A 17,950-nucleotide genomic window follows, 5' to 3' on the forward strand; every position below is an offset into this window, starting at 1 on the left:
TAGCAACAATTGGAGTGTCATGGGTGAAGATGTTATTTTATAGATATTGGCTCTAAAAGCAAAAGGTTAGGCCAACAGAACTCATAAACAACAGCGCTGACATCTCCTCTATTACATTTTATCATCAAAATATTGATCTGTAGCTTTTAATCATCCCCAGAACAGACAACAGTCTTTGAAGCCAGCATGATTGATTTTGCAAAGCTTCAAAGTATATAGACAGATGCACACAGAGAATAAAACAAATGCAGAAGCCTGTGTAAGCATGATGTACAGATGCTTGCTGATACCACTGGATTAAACTGACAGTATTGGTGACAATGGAAAGGAGTTATTGGCATCTTTCATGTCTGAGTGTGTTGTTGTTGTTATGTTCACCTCTTTAGAGAGTTTGCGCAGTACATCTGCGATTCCTCCTCCGTTCCTCAGCCCGTGGTTCAGAACCGTAATGATACACATCAGCAGGGTGTCACATACACGCTCTGTACCATCTTCATCATCTTCCTCTGCTGGGATAGACATGAACACACACACACACACACACACACACACACACAAACACATGCCATACAGACAAAGACAACAACAGTTTTAAAGGTTTATGGATAGTAAATAGTTTTATTAGGATTTACTATATATAAAAAATATACGCAGATTTATTCTTATATATATATATATAAACAGTGCATTAAGAAAGTATTCAGACCCTTTCACATTTTTTCACATTTTATGTTGCAGCCTTATACTAAAATGTTTTAAATTAAATTATTTATATTTTCACAACAATCTACACTCCATACCCCATAATGACAAAGCAAAAACCACATTTTTGATACATTTGCAAATTTATTAAAAATAAAAACTTAAATATCACATTGACATAAGTATTCAGACCCTTTGCTTTGACACTTGAAATTTAGCTCATGTGCATCCCATTTCTCTGGATCATCTTTGAGATGTTTCTACACTTTGATTGGAGTCCACCTGTGGCAAATGCAATTGACTGGATAAGATTTGGAAAGGCACACAACTGTTTATTTAAGGTCTCACAGCTGAAAATGCATATCAGAGCAAAAACCAAGCCATGAGGTCAAAGGAACTGAGGAGACAGGATTGTGTCGTGGCACAGATCTGAGAAAGGCTAAAAAAAATTTCAGCTTCACTTAAGGTTCCCAAGAGCACAGTGGCTTCCATAATTCTTAAATGGAAGAAGTTTGGAACAACCAGGTCTCTTCCTAGAGCTTGTCACATGGCCAAACTGAGCAATCGGAGGAGAAGGTCCTTGGTAAGAGAGGTGACCAAGAACCTGATGGTCACTCTGGTTGAGCTCCAGAGATCATATGTGGAGATGGGAGAAACTTGCAGAAGGACAATCATCACTGCGACACTCCACCGTTCTGGGCTTTATGGCAGAGTGGCCAGATGGAAGCCTCTCCTCAGTGCAAGACACATAAAAAAGCACTTAATGGACTTCAGATAGTGAGAAACAAGATTCTCTGGTCTGATGAAATGAAGATGAACTGTTTGACCTCAATTCCAAGTGTCATGTCTGGAGGAAACCAGGCACCGCTCATCACCTGTGCAATACCATCCCAACAGTGAAGCATGGTGGTGGTAGCATCATGCTGCGGGGGTGTTTTTCAGAAGCAGGGACTGAGGGACTGGTCAGGGTTGAAGGAAAGCTGAACGCAGCAAAATACCAATATCCTTAATGAAAACCTGGTCCAAAGCGCTCAGAACCTCAGGCTGGGCTGAAGGTTCACCTTCCAACAGGACAATGACCCTAAGCACACAGCCAAGACAACGCAAGGGTGGCTTAGGGACAACTCTGTGAATGTCCTTGAGTGGCCTAGCCAGAGCCCAGACTGAATCCAATCGAATATCTCTGGAGAGACCTGAAAATGGCTGTCCACAGATGGTCCCCATCCAACCTGACAGAGCTTGAGAGGCTCTGCAGAGAAGAATGGCAGAAAATCCTCAAATCCATGTGTGCAAAGCTTGTTGCATCATACCCAAAAACACTTGAGGCTTTAATCATGTCAATGTGATATTTACAATTTTTCTTTTTAATAAATTTGCAAAGTTATCAAAAATCAGTTTTTTGCTTTGTCATTATGGGGTATGGAGTATAGATTTATTAAATTTTTTTTTAAAAGCATTTTAGCATAAGGCTATACACAGTACTGTGTGTAAATATATATATATATATATATATATATATATATATATATATATATATATATATATATATATATATATATACACACACACACACACACACGGTACTGTGCAAAAGTTTCAGGTACTTGTAAAAAACTTACAGAAGTAGCAGATATAAATAACACAAGACAAATGTTTCTGTGAAACATCTTATGTGCCTAAGAATTTTGCACAGTACTGTATATATATATATATATATATATATATATATATATATATATATATATATATATATATATTTACACACACACACACACACACACACACACAGTTGAAGTCAGAAGTTTACATACACTTAGGTTGAAGTCAATAAAACTCATTTTTTAACCACTCCACAGATTTCATATTAGCAAACTATAGTTTTTGCAAGTCGTTTAGAACATCTGCTTTGTGCATGACATGAGTAATTTTTCCAACAATTGTTTACAGACAGATTGTTTCATTTTTAACTGACAATATCACATTTCCAGTGGGTCAGAAGTTTATATATACTAAGTTAACTGTGCTTTAAGCAGCTTGGAAAATTCCAGAAAATTATGTCAAGTCTAGACATTTAGCCAATTAGCTTCTGATAATAGGTGTACTGAATTGGAGGTGTACCTGTGGATGTATTTTAAGGCCTACCTTCATCTGTACAAACAATTGTACACAAGTATAAAACCCATTTGACCGTGCAGCCATCATACTGCTCAGGAAGGAGACGCATTCTGTCTCCTAGAGATGAACGTAGTTTGGTGCGAAAAGAGCAAATCAATCCCAGAACAACAGCAAAGGACCTTGTGAAGATGCTGGAGGAAACAGTTAGACAAGTATCTATATCCACAGTAAAACAAGTCCTGTATCGACATAACCTGAAAGGCTGCTCAGCAAGGAAGAAGCCACTGCTCCAAAACTGCCACAAAAAAGCCAGACTACAGTTTGCAAGTGCACATGGGGACAAAGATCTTACTTTTTGGAGAAATGTCCTCTGGTCTGATGAAATTGTTTTTTTAACTGTTTGGCCGTAATGACCATCGATATGTTTGGAGGAAAAAGGGTGAGGCTTGCAAGCCAAAGAACACCATCCCAACCATGAAGCATGGGGGTGGCAGCAACATGTTGTGGGGGTGCTTTGCTGCAGGAGGGACTGGTGCACTTCACAAAATAGATGGCATTTTAAAGCTCGGTCGCAAATGGGTCTTCCAAATAGACATTCAACAAAGTCAAGGTAATGGAGTGGCCATCACAAAGCCCTGACCTCAATCTAATAGAAAAGTTGTGGGCAGAACTGAAAAAGCATGTGCGAGCAAGGAGGCCTACAAACCTGACTCAGTTACACCAGTTCTGTCTGGAGGAATGGGCCAAAATTCCAGCAACTTATTGTGAGAAGCTTGTGGAAGGCTACCCAAAAGGTTTGACCCAAGTTTAACAATTTAAAGGCAATGCAACCAAATACTAACAAAGTGTATGCAAACTTCTGACCCACTGGGAATGTGATGAAAGAAATAAAAGCTGAAATAAATCAATCTGTCTACTATTGTTCTGACATTTCACATTCTTAAAATAAAGTAGTGATCCTTACTGACCTAAGGCAGGGAATGTTTTCTACGATTAAATGTCAGGAATTGTGAAAAACTGAGTTTAAATGTATTTGGCTAAGGTGTATGTAAATGTCTGACATCAAATGTGTGTGTGTGTGTGTGTGTGTGTGTGTGTATATATATATATATAAAAAGCATTTACATAAATTTTTCTGTTAAAACTCATGTATTATTTGAGCTGTGGAGCTGTTTAAATCGTCATTTTTACAGTTGTTTTATGGTTTGTTGACATTACATTTTCATGGCAACAAAGTTGTAAAATTTTGCACAGAAAAGGTTAGTAAGCGATTTTATTACACTAAAATCATGTTAACAAGTATATTGTTCTCGTCTTGTGGCAATACTTTTGAAATTTTGTGAGTATTTTAACGTTTACAGATTGGCCCAATTCACTTCCAAGTACCTCACTGTAACCCAGATTTTTGCTTTATTTAAAGAAAAGGAGGGGCAAGTTAAAATAAATGTTTGTGGTAATCAATATTATGCCACAAAGGCTGTCGATTGAGCTTAACTTGTATTGAACCTGGAATATTCCTTTAAAATCCCTGCTTTAGATATCAAAACTAAAATATCAAACTATGTGGCATCTGCAAACAAATGATTCTATTCATGTTTGCAATTACTTTTAACCATTTTAGTGAATCTATGAGGTCAGTTCCCGTCAAGTTCACACAGGTGTCCTATAAGAGTAATCACTGGTGTAGGTCATCACATTAACTACCAGAGGACAACCAGAAAGTGTCCAAATACCTTTTGTCTTCATTTTGAACAGTAATCTATTGTTTATCATTTAAAACCTAACAAACTTCTTTTTGTGAAATACTTTGCTTGAAAAGTGTGTTTGTGCTATCGTTCTTTAAATAAATGCCACCTGGTTTGCTATTTTAAGTGTCCAAATATTTTTTGGGGCCACTGTATATGAAGAAAGTGGAGAGGAGATCTCCTATGCAATGACATTTATACATTTCAAGAGTGGCTTCAGTGTCCAGATACTTTTTGGGGACACTGTAAGAATGAATCAAGTTGCGCTGACTTACCGTGTTGAGGGCTAAAGGGGGAGTTAGAACAGGTCTCACTAACACAGGTCATAGGCTCCTTCATGTCTGGTCTCTCTAAAAGACGAACCAGACAAATAGTCAGTAGCTAAATCCACTTTTCCATGAGCTATTGTCAAAACAATAAAACCTGCATTTGTATCACGTGCATAAACATTTAAAAATTTAGTTTATTTTTCATATTTACGTAAAAACTATTTCAACTGCAAAGAGCAGGACATCCGAAGCTCACAGTCAAATGTTCTTTTTTAATGTTTTAATAAATCATGCTGATTTTTTTCCAGTGCATGCATGTGTTTTACGAGTGTGCCCTTTCTGTCCTCAGTGCTTGTACAGTGCTACAGTGCACAGGAAGTCATTACATAAGAAAGTGTGACCACAGCTGGGTCACATGGCTAGGTGCCATGTGCTAGCAGGTCCTCTCCCATCTCAAGACAGTCACATGGCCACATGTGTTCATATAAACACACACATGTATTGACATAAATATCTACACCTTCCATTGCGGTAGCACATCCACATGTGTAGCAAGTACAAATAAACATATACCGAGTACATACTATGTCACGGATCTGGCAGTTCTAGATCCTTTTAATAATCTCGCAGAAACATTTTAGTGCTATTCATATCATGTCCTTTAAAAAATTTACAAAAAACTTAAAGTAATAACAGTAATTTCAAAATGGTAAGCCTTTGCACATTTTAGACATTACAGTAGATAACAAAGTTTACCAAGTTCATACTGTCAACACAACGGGTGAATACATAGGCCAGTATTCTAAAATCATTTGGACGTGAAATGCCTTTGTGCTTAAACAAGAGGGTAATGTGTCCAAAACTTGCTGTAATTTCTAAATGGCCAGCCATATTTACGTTTTAGATTTATACCTGTCATTAAAGGGATAGTTCACACTCATGGCATTCCAGATGTGTATGACTTACTTTCTTCTGCTAAACACAAACTAAGAAAGTGAAGGGTGGCCAGAACTCTGACAGTCCAAAAAGCAATCCATATGACTCCAGTGGTTTAATCCATGTCTTCAGAAGCGATATGATAGGTGTGGGTGAAAAACAGATCAATATTTAAGTCCTTTTTTATTATAACTCTCAACTTTCACATTCTTCTTCTTTTGTTTTTGGCAATTCACATTCTTAGTGCATATCACCATCTACTGGGCAGGGAGGAGAATTTATAGTAAAAAAGGACTTAAATACTGATCCGTTTCTCACCCATTCCTATCATATTGCTTTAGAAAACATGGATTAAACCACTGGAGTCTTATGGATTACTTTTATGCTGCCTTTTTTTATGGACCAACAGAGAAGAGATATTCTTCTAAAAATATTCGTTTGTGTACAGCAGAGGAAAGAAATTCATACACATCTGGGATGGCAATAGGGTGAAAAAATGATGAGAGAATGTACATTTTTGGGTGAACTATCCCATTAATATGTGTTTTTTTTTATTACAATTGCATAGCATTCAACCATATTAAAACTCAGGTGTAAATGCATCCAGGCGCATTGTGATCGGATTTTGATACATAGGGTGTGTCATGAAACTCCACATGGAAATTCGATAATGACTTTCAGAACATTTTGGAAATATGAAATGTAAGCCTGAGACCACAAGTTCCTTTGCTTCAGTAAAATATACAGCTTGAGAGGAGGGAGGCTACCATACCAGAGAACATGACTGGGGCATCATATACACTTCATACTTACTTAAGCCAGGTAGGCGGTCCACTTCCATCAAGAAGTCATCTTTAAAGAAGAGGAAGCCCACAATGGAGAAGAGGTAGACCAGGATTATAGCCAGAACAGCTGTGAGGAAGATGGAGCGGCCGTTCTTCGTCACACTCCTCATTACATTTAGAAGTGTTTCCTCTCTACGTACTAAATCAAACAACTGTAGAGAGGGAAAGAAAGATGATGAGAAAGAGAGTGTTTGAAAGGACCTAAACATAATATAACCACGTAAATAAAAAAATAAAATAAAAAAATAACATAAATATTTCATTTATTGCTGTAACTCAAGATTATTCAGCAAATCATGTGAACTTGTACCAGAATGCTGTAGAAGAACTCGTGTACGAACAGACCCAACATGCACACGATGACAAAACTGATGTGGAGAAGGAAGAAGACGTCCATGATGACCGCTTTATACCCTCGCGTGAACGTGCCCTGGTTCCCCACAAAACTCACCAGGAACACAATTTTATTCAGCAGCTGTGAAGACAGAATTAACTTGAACATTAACATCCTTCCAATAACATTTTAAGGCACGTTTCAACAGCATTCAGTTCAGGCCTTATTGTCATATCAATCTAACTTCTGTGGCGTCTAATATAAAACGGATCCCAGACTCCTAGAATCTGTTTGAGCACGTGTCTGTTGGTTCTTCATGTGGTGCCATAATGGCTGTGGGAGATGCCAGCTTAAACAGACACACACAGACTGACACAACAGAGTCAGCAGTGTCAGCAGTTTCGAGACTGCAGCTCCAGTTGGCTGGGAGAGAGGCATGAAATCACTCTAATTTTTTATCTGAACGCACATCAAGCACATCAGCTACTTCTGTCATCGTAAGTGATAGTGACAGAAAATGGCAAAGCTAGATACTCTCCTGGCATCTTTCATATTACGCTGATATTGAGCAGCTTCCAGTAATTAATCAATATTAACAATTAATCTGTGGACTTCCTCACCACCAGCAGTACTGGCATACAATGTTTATTTGTTAACGAATGGTCTTTTCTAATATTTCATTGTCTCAGAGAATTGACGGGCTAAATGAAGTGTGAAGGGTTGCTAATGAATTTGCCTTACGTTAACGGCCCCCAGCAGCAGCAGTGTGGGTGCTAGGCCCAGCGTGTATATGGAGCGGAGAATGACGGTGACCAGGAACACCAGAATCCCCCCAGGCCGGGGTAGGACGAACAACATGAAGGTGCTCACGACCACCGCAACCCAAAGCAAGATGGACACGAATGGTGGCAAGATACCTGAAAAACAAACAAATAAAACATTGATTTATCTGGAACTTCTTTATCTGGTGAATAAATACTGTATGCCTAAGATTCTTTGGGATGATACAACATCTCTGACCATTGATGCTAATTTTACTCAAAGTAAAATCCTTTGGTGCTCAAAAAAAAAAAAAAAAAAAAAAAAAAAAAGCGTAACGGGGTACAAAACATACAGTCATTTCTAAATGCTTGGCCAAATGCATATTTCAGAAGCATCAAAGCAAAAAGCCACAAGAGACTGTGTATTACTTAGATTTTATCACAGGTAAGTATTATTGTTAAAACTCCCTTATATGCGATAAAATGGCGGCAACAGCAATATGATCAAAGACGGCAATATTATTATAAATAATTGTAATAAGCAATTCTTGGCATTGCCAAGCAACAGAGCATATTGATATAAATGTGGTCACAGGTGTGTGTTTATTACAACTTATTGTTTTTTTTTATCCCCATTTCTCCCAATTTGGAATGCCCAATTCCCACTACTTAGTAGGCCCTCGTGGTGGCACGGTTACTCACCTCAATCCGGGTGGCGGAGGACAAGTCTCCGTTGCCTCCGCTTCTGAGACCGTCAATCCACACATCTTATGTGGCTCGTTGTGCATGACACCGCGGAGACTCACAGCATGTGGAGGCTCATGCTACTCTCTGCAATCCACGCACAATTTATCACGTGCCCCATTGAGAGCGAGAACCACTAATCGCGACCACTAGGAGGTTACCCCAGGTGACTCTACCCTCCCTAGCAACCGGGCCAATTTTGGTTGCTTAGGAGACCTGGCTGGAGTCACTCAGCACACCCTGGATTCGTACTTGCAACTCCAAGGGTGGTAGTCAGCGTCAATACTCGCTGAGCTACCCAGGCCCCCCCTTACAACAGCTTTGATCGTGTCTCATCCAATCAGGATTTAGAGTCAGAGCTGCCCATTTTATAAAAAACTCTTTACTAACTTCATAATGCTAACTCAACTACTGGATGAGTTCATACATATGAGGCCAGTATACGAAAAAACGGCAGTGTGTACAAAACATGCTGTAATTTCTAAACGGTCAACCTTATGTGCATTATAAACAACTTACAATAACACTGTACACAACTTAAATGCCTTAAATCATTTAATTATAAACAAGAAAAGATGAGTTTACATTGTAAACTCTAAAGTTGTCATTACTGGAAATATCAAGTTGTCTTAATTAAGTATTACTTGAAATGTCAAGTTTTGGGCCCATAAGTCAAATATTTAAGTTAATTGAACTTATTTATCTTAAAAATCCATAGGCTTAAGATTTTAAGTGTTAATAACTCTATTGAGTACAAAATTGAGGCTACTAGGAATACCCACAGTCCCTTGCTGCTTGAATAATGTTTATGTTTCCTTGGACATAGGAAACATATGGGAGCATTTAAATAGTTGTTAATAAGAATTCATAGAGGTTTTGTTGCATTATTTATGTTGTTCTGTTGAAAACAGTTGTTTGGTGTTTAGTCAAGTTGGACCCGGTTAACATTATCTCAGTTCTCCTTGTGCATGTGCAGTTAAAGTGCAAGCATTTATGCATTTCTGTGGAGAATTAAGTTTATTTAATGACTGAACTAGAATCAGTTATCATCTTTATTTGAGCTGTGCTATTGTTTGATCTAAACTTGAATCAATTCAATTAAAATGATTAACAACAGTAGAAACAACATTTAAATAGCAAACCTGAGTTAAATATGCTGTAAGCGATTTTGCCGTTCTACAGTTTCTACAAACTGAGCCATTGGATTAGCCATGCTAAATGCTTTTTCCAAAACCCCACACTCCAAAGATAACAAATGAGCTTTATTGAGACCGACAAGAGCAGAAACGGTTGTCAAAAACAATAGCAGCAAAATCGCACCCTCAACTGACAACTGTTATGAGCAAGATGGCATAAAAGTGTCATTAATCCTCAATAATTCGCTGCAACTTCAATACTAGAACATGCAAAATGACTGACAGGCAGAAAGCATCATTGTCCGTGGATTGCGGACACATTTTTGTTTGCTGTTTACAGAGTCTAGAGTTGTCACAGAGACCAGTGAGATATATCAAGACACTTATTTCATTAATATTTCTTTCTTTTTAATGATTTTGAGAGGGTGATTACTGTACGTCTAAATTATTGTAATTCCCTTTATATAGGAGTCAGCCAGTCATCTTTGTCACGACTACAAATGGTTCAGAATGCTGCAGCTAGACTCCTGACGGGTACTCGTAAACGAGACCACAACTCCCCAATATTAGCAACCTCTTCATTGGCTGCTGGTCTGTTATAGAATTGATTTTAAGATCTTATTGTTTGTTATGAAATCTTAAATTGGGTTAGCACCCTGCTATCTTTCAGACCTATTACACTTACACAAGCCCCTTAAATCTCTTAGGTCATCTGATCAGAGGATTTTGAGTGTACCTAGATCCAGACTCAAACTAAAAGGAGACCGTGCATTTGCAGTAGTGGCCCCAAAGCTTTGGAACAGTTTACCCCTGAATATTAGAACAGCTCCAACGCTGTTATCTTTTAATTAAATTTAATTAAACCTTTAATGTCTACTTGCATGTAGTTAAGTCAACTTAAATAGTTACGTTTACTCTACTTGAACACCAAGTTGATTGAACTAAAATACTCAAGTTTTGGGAGACCTCATTACTCAATGAAATGAAGGGAACAAATTTACTCAATCAAATGAGCGCAATAAACTTATTAGGGTTATCAGTGTATATGTCAGAAAACAATGATTCTGGATGCCATACCCTCATCTCCATCATCTCCAAATGGGTAGAAAAGAGCAACAGCTAAGTTGACCAGCACAGCCAAATTGAAGGAAATGCTGCCCCATAGAGATATGTGTTTCGACACCCAGAAAAGTGGTGCGTTATCTGCAAACAAACACCGATACATCAGTTCAATAACTCAATATGAAGTCAATAAGAAATAGTGCTGTGGTGATAAATTGTTACATTTTTTTTTTTTTTTTTTTTTTGTGCAAAGCAAAACAACTCACTTCTTATTTTCTTCTGCCACCTCATCTCATTGTAGAGGTCATCAAACTGCTGAAAGAAGTCATTGACTTTGCTGCCCTGATCATCTCGCTCAGTGGTTGTGAACACGCGCACTTTCGTTTCTTCTGTCAGGTACTCACAGATGTTGGGCACAGGAAACACTATCTGCTCCATTGTGCGATCGTGACGCACAATCTGAAATGCGAAAAAAAAAAAAATAGGGCAGAATGATAAACATTCATCTTTAATTGATATTATAGACTAAACAGGATTTGGAACCAGGCTTTTAGAAATGCTGGAATGGAAACAGGTGGCACGCTTTGGCTTTAGAACAGCCCTTTAATTGTGAATGATCCTAATAAAATTGATGATGGAAACAAATAACATTTCATTAGGCTGAAGTGTGTTATTTCTGGGCCTCTAGCAATGCTAAAACGAACTGAAAAAATAATGAACGCTTTCAAACTGGTTTCCCAAACCACCAAATGTCTTCCATTGGTCAAAACAAAAAAGTCTAACTCATGCCATTGGTTGAGCCAATGTTGGGCTGGTCTTGATGCTCAAACAAACAGAGTAATGTTTTTAAAGCACCTCAGTGTTTAAGCTTTTCAGGAAAATCAACCAAGGAATGGCTTACTTATTATAGTTGTCTCTAGAGCTGCACGATTAATCGTTAAAAGATCGCGATCTCAATTCAGACACCCATGCTATCTAATATCTAAATTACAACGATTCTGCAATATATATGAACGATCCAGTGGCATGCATTTGTAAGGCGGTCAAATTTAACTGAGAAATTCACTTCAAGACATGTTTTTAAATGTTCATTTTGTAAAATGTATATGGCATCTACAAAACACAACGCTCCTGCACGAGATGCTGAATAAATTAATACGCAACGGCCAAAGACGTTTGTCCAGCACAATGCTTTACAAACTGCAGGGTGCAGCCACAATTAGCTAGGAGTGTGACATAATCTCTGTTAAGTTAAAAATTTTAATAACCACCGATGCTACAAAAATACCGGCATTACCAAGATCTGACTAAATTCACTTCCCGTGTGCTGTGTGATCATAGCTGGCAGCTCTCAAACGCTCACATGCGTCTGCCCGTGCACTTGCGTCTTGTGATGAATGCAGCGCTCCTGCACGAGACGCTGCACTTGTTTTAATCAAAATACCCCTCTTTAGGTGATATTAATGTAAACACAGCTGTTAATGAATTACCATGTTAAATTTGTGCAGTCTAAATGTATATAAGCTGCATGCTGTCTGTTAAAGGCATTTAGGCATTCTTACGGCATCAAATCAGAATTAATGTAGATCTATTACACAGTAAAGAGTGTCAAGTATTTAAATAGTTTCATTTTGCATTAAAATACCTTTTTTTAATGTTTTATATTATAATTTTTTATAATTTTTTATTGCTACTGTTGCTAAAAAAACTTAAAGCACTGTTTACTCTGTTCTCTATTTAATTACTGGCTCTTGAAGCATGTTTTACAAGAGAAAAACTGAAGGCCTCATTGTTTTAAATTAAATTGTTAATATTTATGAAAAAAAGCTTCTGAAAAATAACAGTGGTTTATTGCATATTTGCTTACAAGTGCAATACCAAGTTAACATAGAACTGTTAATGAAGCTTTTTTCTGCTCGTTTTGCTTTTTACTTAGCATGTGGGAAACAGGTTAAATCGTTTTTTTTTTTTTTTTTTTTGCAATAATCACAAGGTGATGTTTGGTTTATAATGCTTTTTTTACACGCTCTTGTGGATGTAAACTTTATATATTTGATTTACAACTTTACTGCATTTTTGCATAGATTGAAGCAGAGAACATTTTGTCAGAACCTCTAGTACATTATATGTTACATGGTTTAATATCCAGTTATGTCCAGGTTTTGTAAATCAATGAAATAAGCATTTTTCTTCAGAATTGTGAAAGAATCATGATCTTTATTCTAAGTAAAAAAATCGTGATTCTCAATTTATTCAGAATCGTGCAGCTCTAGTTGTCTCTGGATATTAAACTTGGATAGGAGAAAGTATTTTAACATCGAAAAAATGATACACTTCAGCTTGAAACTCTTAATTTACCTCTATCTGAGCAGTGTGGTTGGCGTAGTATCTGCGTGCTTCCTCTCCTTCGGCATTAGGGTCTAGACCAGGTTTCAAACTCTGCTGGAGGTCTTTTCTATGTCGAGCCAACTGAATATCAAAAACACTGCAGTCAACACAACTGTTTCATCAAACACCAGCAACAACAGCTCAATGTTACTACATTAGTGACACATTAGTGATTTAACCAAGACAGTTTACCAGTTTAAAAATGGATGAGTCAATCTGCAAGAGGCCAGACTGATCAATGTGATTAATTCAAAATCAAAACACTTTAACAGCAACCAATGTAGAGGAACTCTGCTTTTTATTGAAATGACTGAATTCCAACAGTCTCGTGGGGCAATAAGCATTTGTGAGACAATGATGTCCAGAGAGAACACAATTAAAAAACAGGGAACTAGAAAGTAATTGGTTGATCATTTCCAATAAAGGACAATGAAGAACCAGTGGCGCTCTGCAGGAACCAATCAATTCAGTCAAGTATAAGATAATACACAATCATAAAGGGATAGTTCACATCCCTTGAGGCCCATTGATTGCCTCAGTCACCATCACTTTAATTGTATGGGGAAAAAAAAAGATAGCATAATGTTAGCCTCGGTCAACATTTACTTACATTGCATCTTTTTTCCATACAATGCAAATGAGTGGTGACTGAATCTAACACTCTGCCTAACATCTCCTTCTGTGTTCTAAGGTTTTACATTTACATTCTTGTTTTATTGCTCCTATTCAAAATGATGGAACACAAGAAATGTGCGGTATTCGAGACTCCAACAATGTTCACAGCAACCTTTTCATTCTCGATCAAAAGCTAACATCAGGAATCTATTTATAAAAACTGGAAGAGGACCAGGCATGCGGTCAAAAGCTGAACTGGCACCATATAAATGTCATTGACTTTGCATTCTCCTTCTAACCATGCAAGCACAAGAATATTTCTTATTTGGTGACAAACACCAACATTGCTGAGCAAACAAAAAGAAACTGAAAACACAATGAAGAAAAAGGGAAAGTGGGAACAATCAAACATTTCTTACTCTTTTTCTTTGTGGAAATGCTTATATCATAATTCAATTCATCTTCCGGAGCTACAAAGTCAATTTACACACATTTCTATGCATGAGTGTTCTCTCATGAGAGGCAATTAAAGCTACTGTGAGTTTGAGCAAACTAAAGGAAGTTAAGCCAAACAAACACAATGCATTGATGAATTACTAAAAAGACATCTTCAGTTTTAATAAACTACTTAATAATATTTTTATAGGGGGGCCTGGGTAGCTCAGCAATTATTGATGCTGACTACCACCCCTGGAGTTGCAAGTTCAAATCCTAATCAACCAAATTGGCCCGGTTGCTAGGGAGGGTAGAGTCACATGGGGTAACCTCCTCGCGGTCGCGATTAGTGGTTCTCGCTCTCAATGGGGTGCGTGGTAAGTTGTGCATGGATCGCGGAGAGTAGCATGCTGTGAGTCTCCACGGTGTCATGCACAACGAGCCATGTGATAAGATGTGCGGATTGACGTCTCAGAAGCGGAGGCAACTGAGACTTGTCCTCTGCCACCCAGATTGAGGCGAGTAATTGCGCCACCACGAGGACCTACTAAGTAGTGGGAATTGGGCATTCTAAATTGTGAGAAAAGGGGATAAAAATATATATATATTTATAGATTTGAAAGTTCAACTGCAAGCAAACCAATGATATTATTCTTTTACTCTCTCTCTCTCTCTGTGTACGTGTGTGTGTGTCTTACGTCCTCAGGCCCTGTTTTGGTTTCTTCATGTGAGGAACTACAGAGAAAAATTAGACAGACAAACACTGTGCAGATGATTCAACTGAAACAGAACCTCCCAAACTAGATCATATGGCAATAGGCAGCACTTCAATTTAACTCCAGCAAAGCAAACTGAGTGAGCTGTGCACACTTGCACTTTTGTTCTCTCTAAGTCCTTAGTGTGGTCTGATATATGTCAGAAAAACTGTGATAGAGGAACACTTAAAGTTATGCTGGTGTCATTATGAAAGCAGCCAGTTAGTGACAGAAATAAACTGTCTGGCAGATGGCTGAGACCATCAGGAACACAGGTGGAAGTGAAAGAGAAGTTTAATACAGAGAAACGCACAACTGGCAAGAGGATTTCCTCACAAGATGACTAAAACCTTTCTCAGAGGGATTTTCTTTTTTTTTTTTCAAAATGGCAAATATGCATGTGGATGGCCATGAACAATTAAAAAAACTTTAAAGACCTCATGAAATCGCTTGATGAGCACAGTTTTCTTTCTTGTGTTGACGTACTTTCTAATGAAACATGACACTAACAGATATGAAGTAAAAGCCAAAAAACTTTAATTTTGATTTAATGGGGCCAATGCCAAACATCATTTTTTTTTGGCTTGTATAACTCTATATTATCTTCATTAAATTTGTACTTAACCCTTCTACTGTGTTTGGTCATTTTTGACTGATTTGATTTAAATTTTTCAAATAAAAATGGTTTCCTTCATCGGAGCGGTACAAGGCTTGGTGACTTTTCTTACATTTGGCATTTGAACACACAAAAAAAATTCTGAGTAGGTTGGTTTTATCAAACAGTGTTACACTTTTCGCTTTCCTGGTCAAATTTGACCGAGCATAAGAAAAAACAAAGAATTAGACTTGATCACACTTTAACACACACACACACACTCTCTCCCTCTCTCTCTCTCTCTCTCTCTCTCTCTCTCTTTCTCTCTCTCTCTCTCTCACACTCCCTTTCTCTCTTTCTCTCTAACTCTCTCTCTCTCTCTCTCACTCACACACATCCAACACACACACACTCACACTCTCTCTCTCTCTCTCTCTCCCTCCCTCTCTTTCTCTCTCACTCACACACACACACACACACACACACACACACACACGTATGTGTGGGAGCCACACCATCCAGACAAGACACTAAAATTTCATGTTAAGTTATACATGTGGCTTTCTTGGGACTTACTCACAGTTTTATTTCAGCAGCACAATGAAATCGTGTTCCATACATTACTGTTTGATCATTTTTGATGGATTTAATTTTGTTTTTGTAATAAAAATGGTTTCCTTCATCTAAGTGGTACAAGGCTTGGTGACTTTTTCTACACTTGCCATCTCAACACACACCAAAAAAAGCTAACTATATTCTATGAGTCTGTGTGATTTTTAAGACTTTATTTTTCTTCTTCTTCTTCACTGTTTATTATTGTTTTTATGAATAATGTGTTTATTGCTGTTCATTATCTTGCTGTTCGTTATCTTGACATTTTTATAATTCATTCACTTCACTGACTGAATTTGAATTGAATTTTCATGTTTGCAACAAAATGCTTATTCTGAGTCTTTTCTTTGTAACACCATGGTCAAGTTTGACTGCAAACATGAAAAAATGCAAAACTTTGACAAATAATAGTCTTTAATAATATCTAAATACATATCCAAATTCATAACTTAATATCTAGAAATTAACTGTTACAACATTGTTACAGTGTGGATCACTGCAGCCATCTACTGGTTATAATTGTCATTTCATGTAACTGTATTTTTTTTTTCCAGCAGATGGCAGCAGAGGCTCCAAATGCATGACACATTTTGTTAATTTCTTATTTTTTCAGTTTAATGAAGTGTATGGTTTTAATTAAGTGAACGTAATATAAAATGTGTTTATTTAATATGAAAACAAATGGTGTAATTTAGTAATTTACTAAATACACCATTTGCATAAGTTCAGTGTTATTACTTTAGTGAAGTTAGTTTTATTACATTTCTTTAAAAAAATAAAATAAAATACATGATTATTGTATCCGGTCAAATTTAAACTGGAATACTAAGAGTGTCGGCCAGTAACGAAGACTGTAGAAGGGTTAAGAAAGATTTTAAGCAATGATGGCCTAAATCTTACCTGATGGGCCAGGATGTAGATGTTGTGGCCAACGTCTTTAGGTCTGATCTGATTTGATGTCTCTTGATCAATCTTACTTTCTTCTACATGATCGTAGGCTTCATTCATCACATCAAACTGTATACATACATACAGTCACACTGTATCAGAACATCACATTATAAAGTTTATGGGAAAGTTGAGATTTGTTTTGGCTAATAATAGATGACCTCAAAAGTACATGATGTAATGCAAATTTATGATTAGCTCACCAGTTCATTGGGTCTCATCTTGTAGAGGATCTTCTCAGCGTTCTCGCTGTCATGACAACTTTCCATGATGGCCAGGAGAAGTTTAGATGCATTGTTCTGATTTTTCATCATATAGAAAGGACATTTTAATTAAGGTGATGCAAGCTATTTCAGACATTTAGCTATCTTTCTCTAGACTTAGCCCCTGACTTTCAACACATGGTATTTAAAACAGCACCTTTAAATTGCTGTGAAGTACAATAATCACTTATTAGATAAACTGTGAAAAAGTTTTTAAACATCAAAACTAAATGCTTCAAAACAAGCTATTTTGTCATCTGAGAATTTTACTATAATTGTATCACTTGTCTCCTTATTGGAACTACATGAGTATCTGCATGCAAATGAGTACCTTCAGTTCCAGCACAAGGTCAAGTCGGTTCTTTCCCAAAGGATCGATTGGGTTCACAATGAGAGCAATGATGATGTCAATGCCGTTCGACTCGTGCCTGGCTATGCATGACTGCAGAGGAGGAAATACATAATCTATAATCCATAGGAGCTTAATTGAAACTACATTCATTCCTGAAACTTATCTGAAACTGAAAGCAAGTACTGTATCTGATAATTTTTTAAGCCTTTGGTGAGTTGAAAAATCTGCTCTTCAGCATAATCAGTAATAAGTTTAAGGAACAGTTTTCCCAAAAATGAAAATTATCATTATTTACTCAGTCTCATGCCATTACAAACTTTTAGAACACAAAAGGGAAA

The 17,950-nt window shown here is 37.2% G+C and overlaps 1 protein-coding gene across 3 annotated transcripts in view; it reads right to left on the bottom strand.

Moving 5' to 3' along the window:
* The window catches only part of LOC127456513 (inositol 1,4,5-trisphosphate receptor type 2-like), a 116,529-nt gene that overhangs the window by 18,973 nt on the left and 79,606 nt on the right, over positions 1-17,950 (bottom strand). The window contains exons 43-53 of one of the 3 annotated variants that reach the window (XM_051725044.1): positions 17,592-17,702; positions 17,201-17,296; positions 16,950-17,066; positions 13,008-13,118; positions 10,916-11,108; positions 10,665-10,790; positions 7,688-7,863; positions 6,923-7,087; positions 6,581-6,764; positions 4,838-4,912; positions 379-506 (exon numbers count right to left, since the gene is read on the bottom strand). In XM_051725044.1, coding sequence (XP_051581004.1) covers positions 379-506; positions 4,838-4,912; positions 6,581-6,764; positions 6,923-7,087; positions 7,688-7,863; positions 10,665-10,790; positions 10,916-11,108; positions 13,008-13,118; positions 16,950-17,066; positions 17,201-17,296; positions 17,592-17,702 — 1,482 coding nt within the window. Of the gene's footprint in view, positions 1-378; positions 510-4,837; positions 4,913-6,580; positions 6,765-6,922; positions 7,088-7,687; positions 7,864-10,664; positions 10,791-10,915; positions 11,109-13,007; positions 13,119-16,949; positions 17,067-17,200; positions 17,297-17,591; positions 17,703-17,950 lie in introns of all 3 variants that reach the window. The other 2 variants (XM_051725043.1, XM_051725046.1) reach the window with 2 other exon arrangements.

This window comes from Myxocyprinus asiaticus, chromosome 18 (genome assembly GCF_019703515.2).
Source record: "Myxocyprinus asiaticus isolate MX2 ecotype Aquarium Trade chromosome 18, UBuf_Myxa_2, whole genome shotgun sequence".
NCBI classification, from domain to species: domain Eukaryota; kingdom Metazoa; phylum Chordata; class Actinopteri; order Cypriniformes; family Catostomidae; genus Myxocyprinus; species Myxocyprinus asiaticus.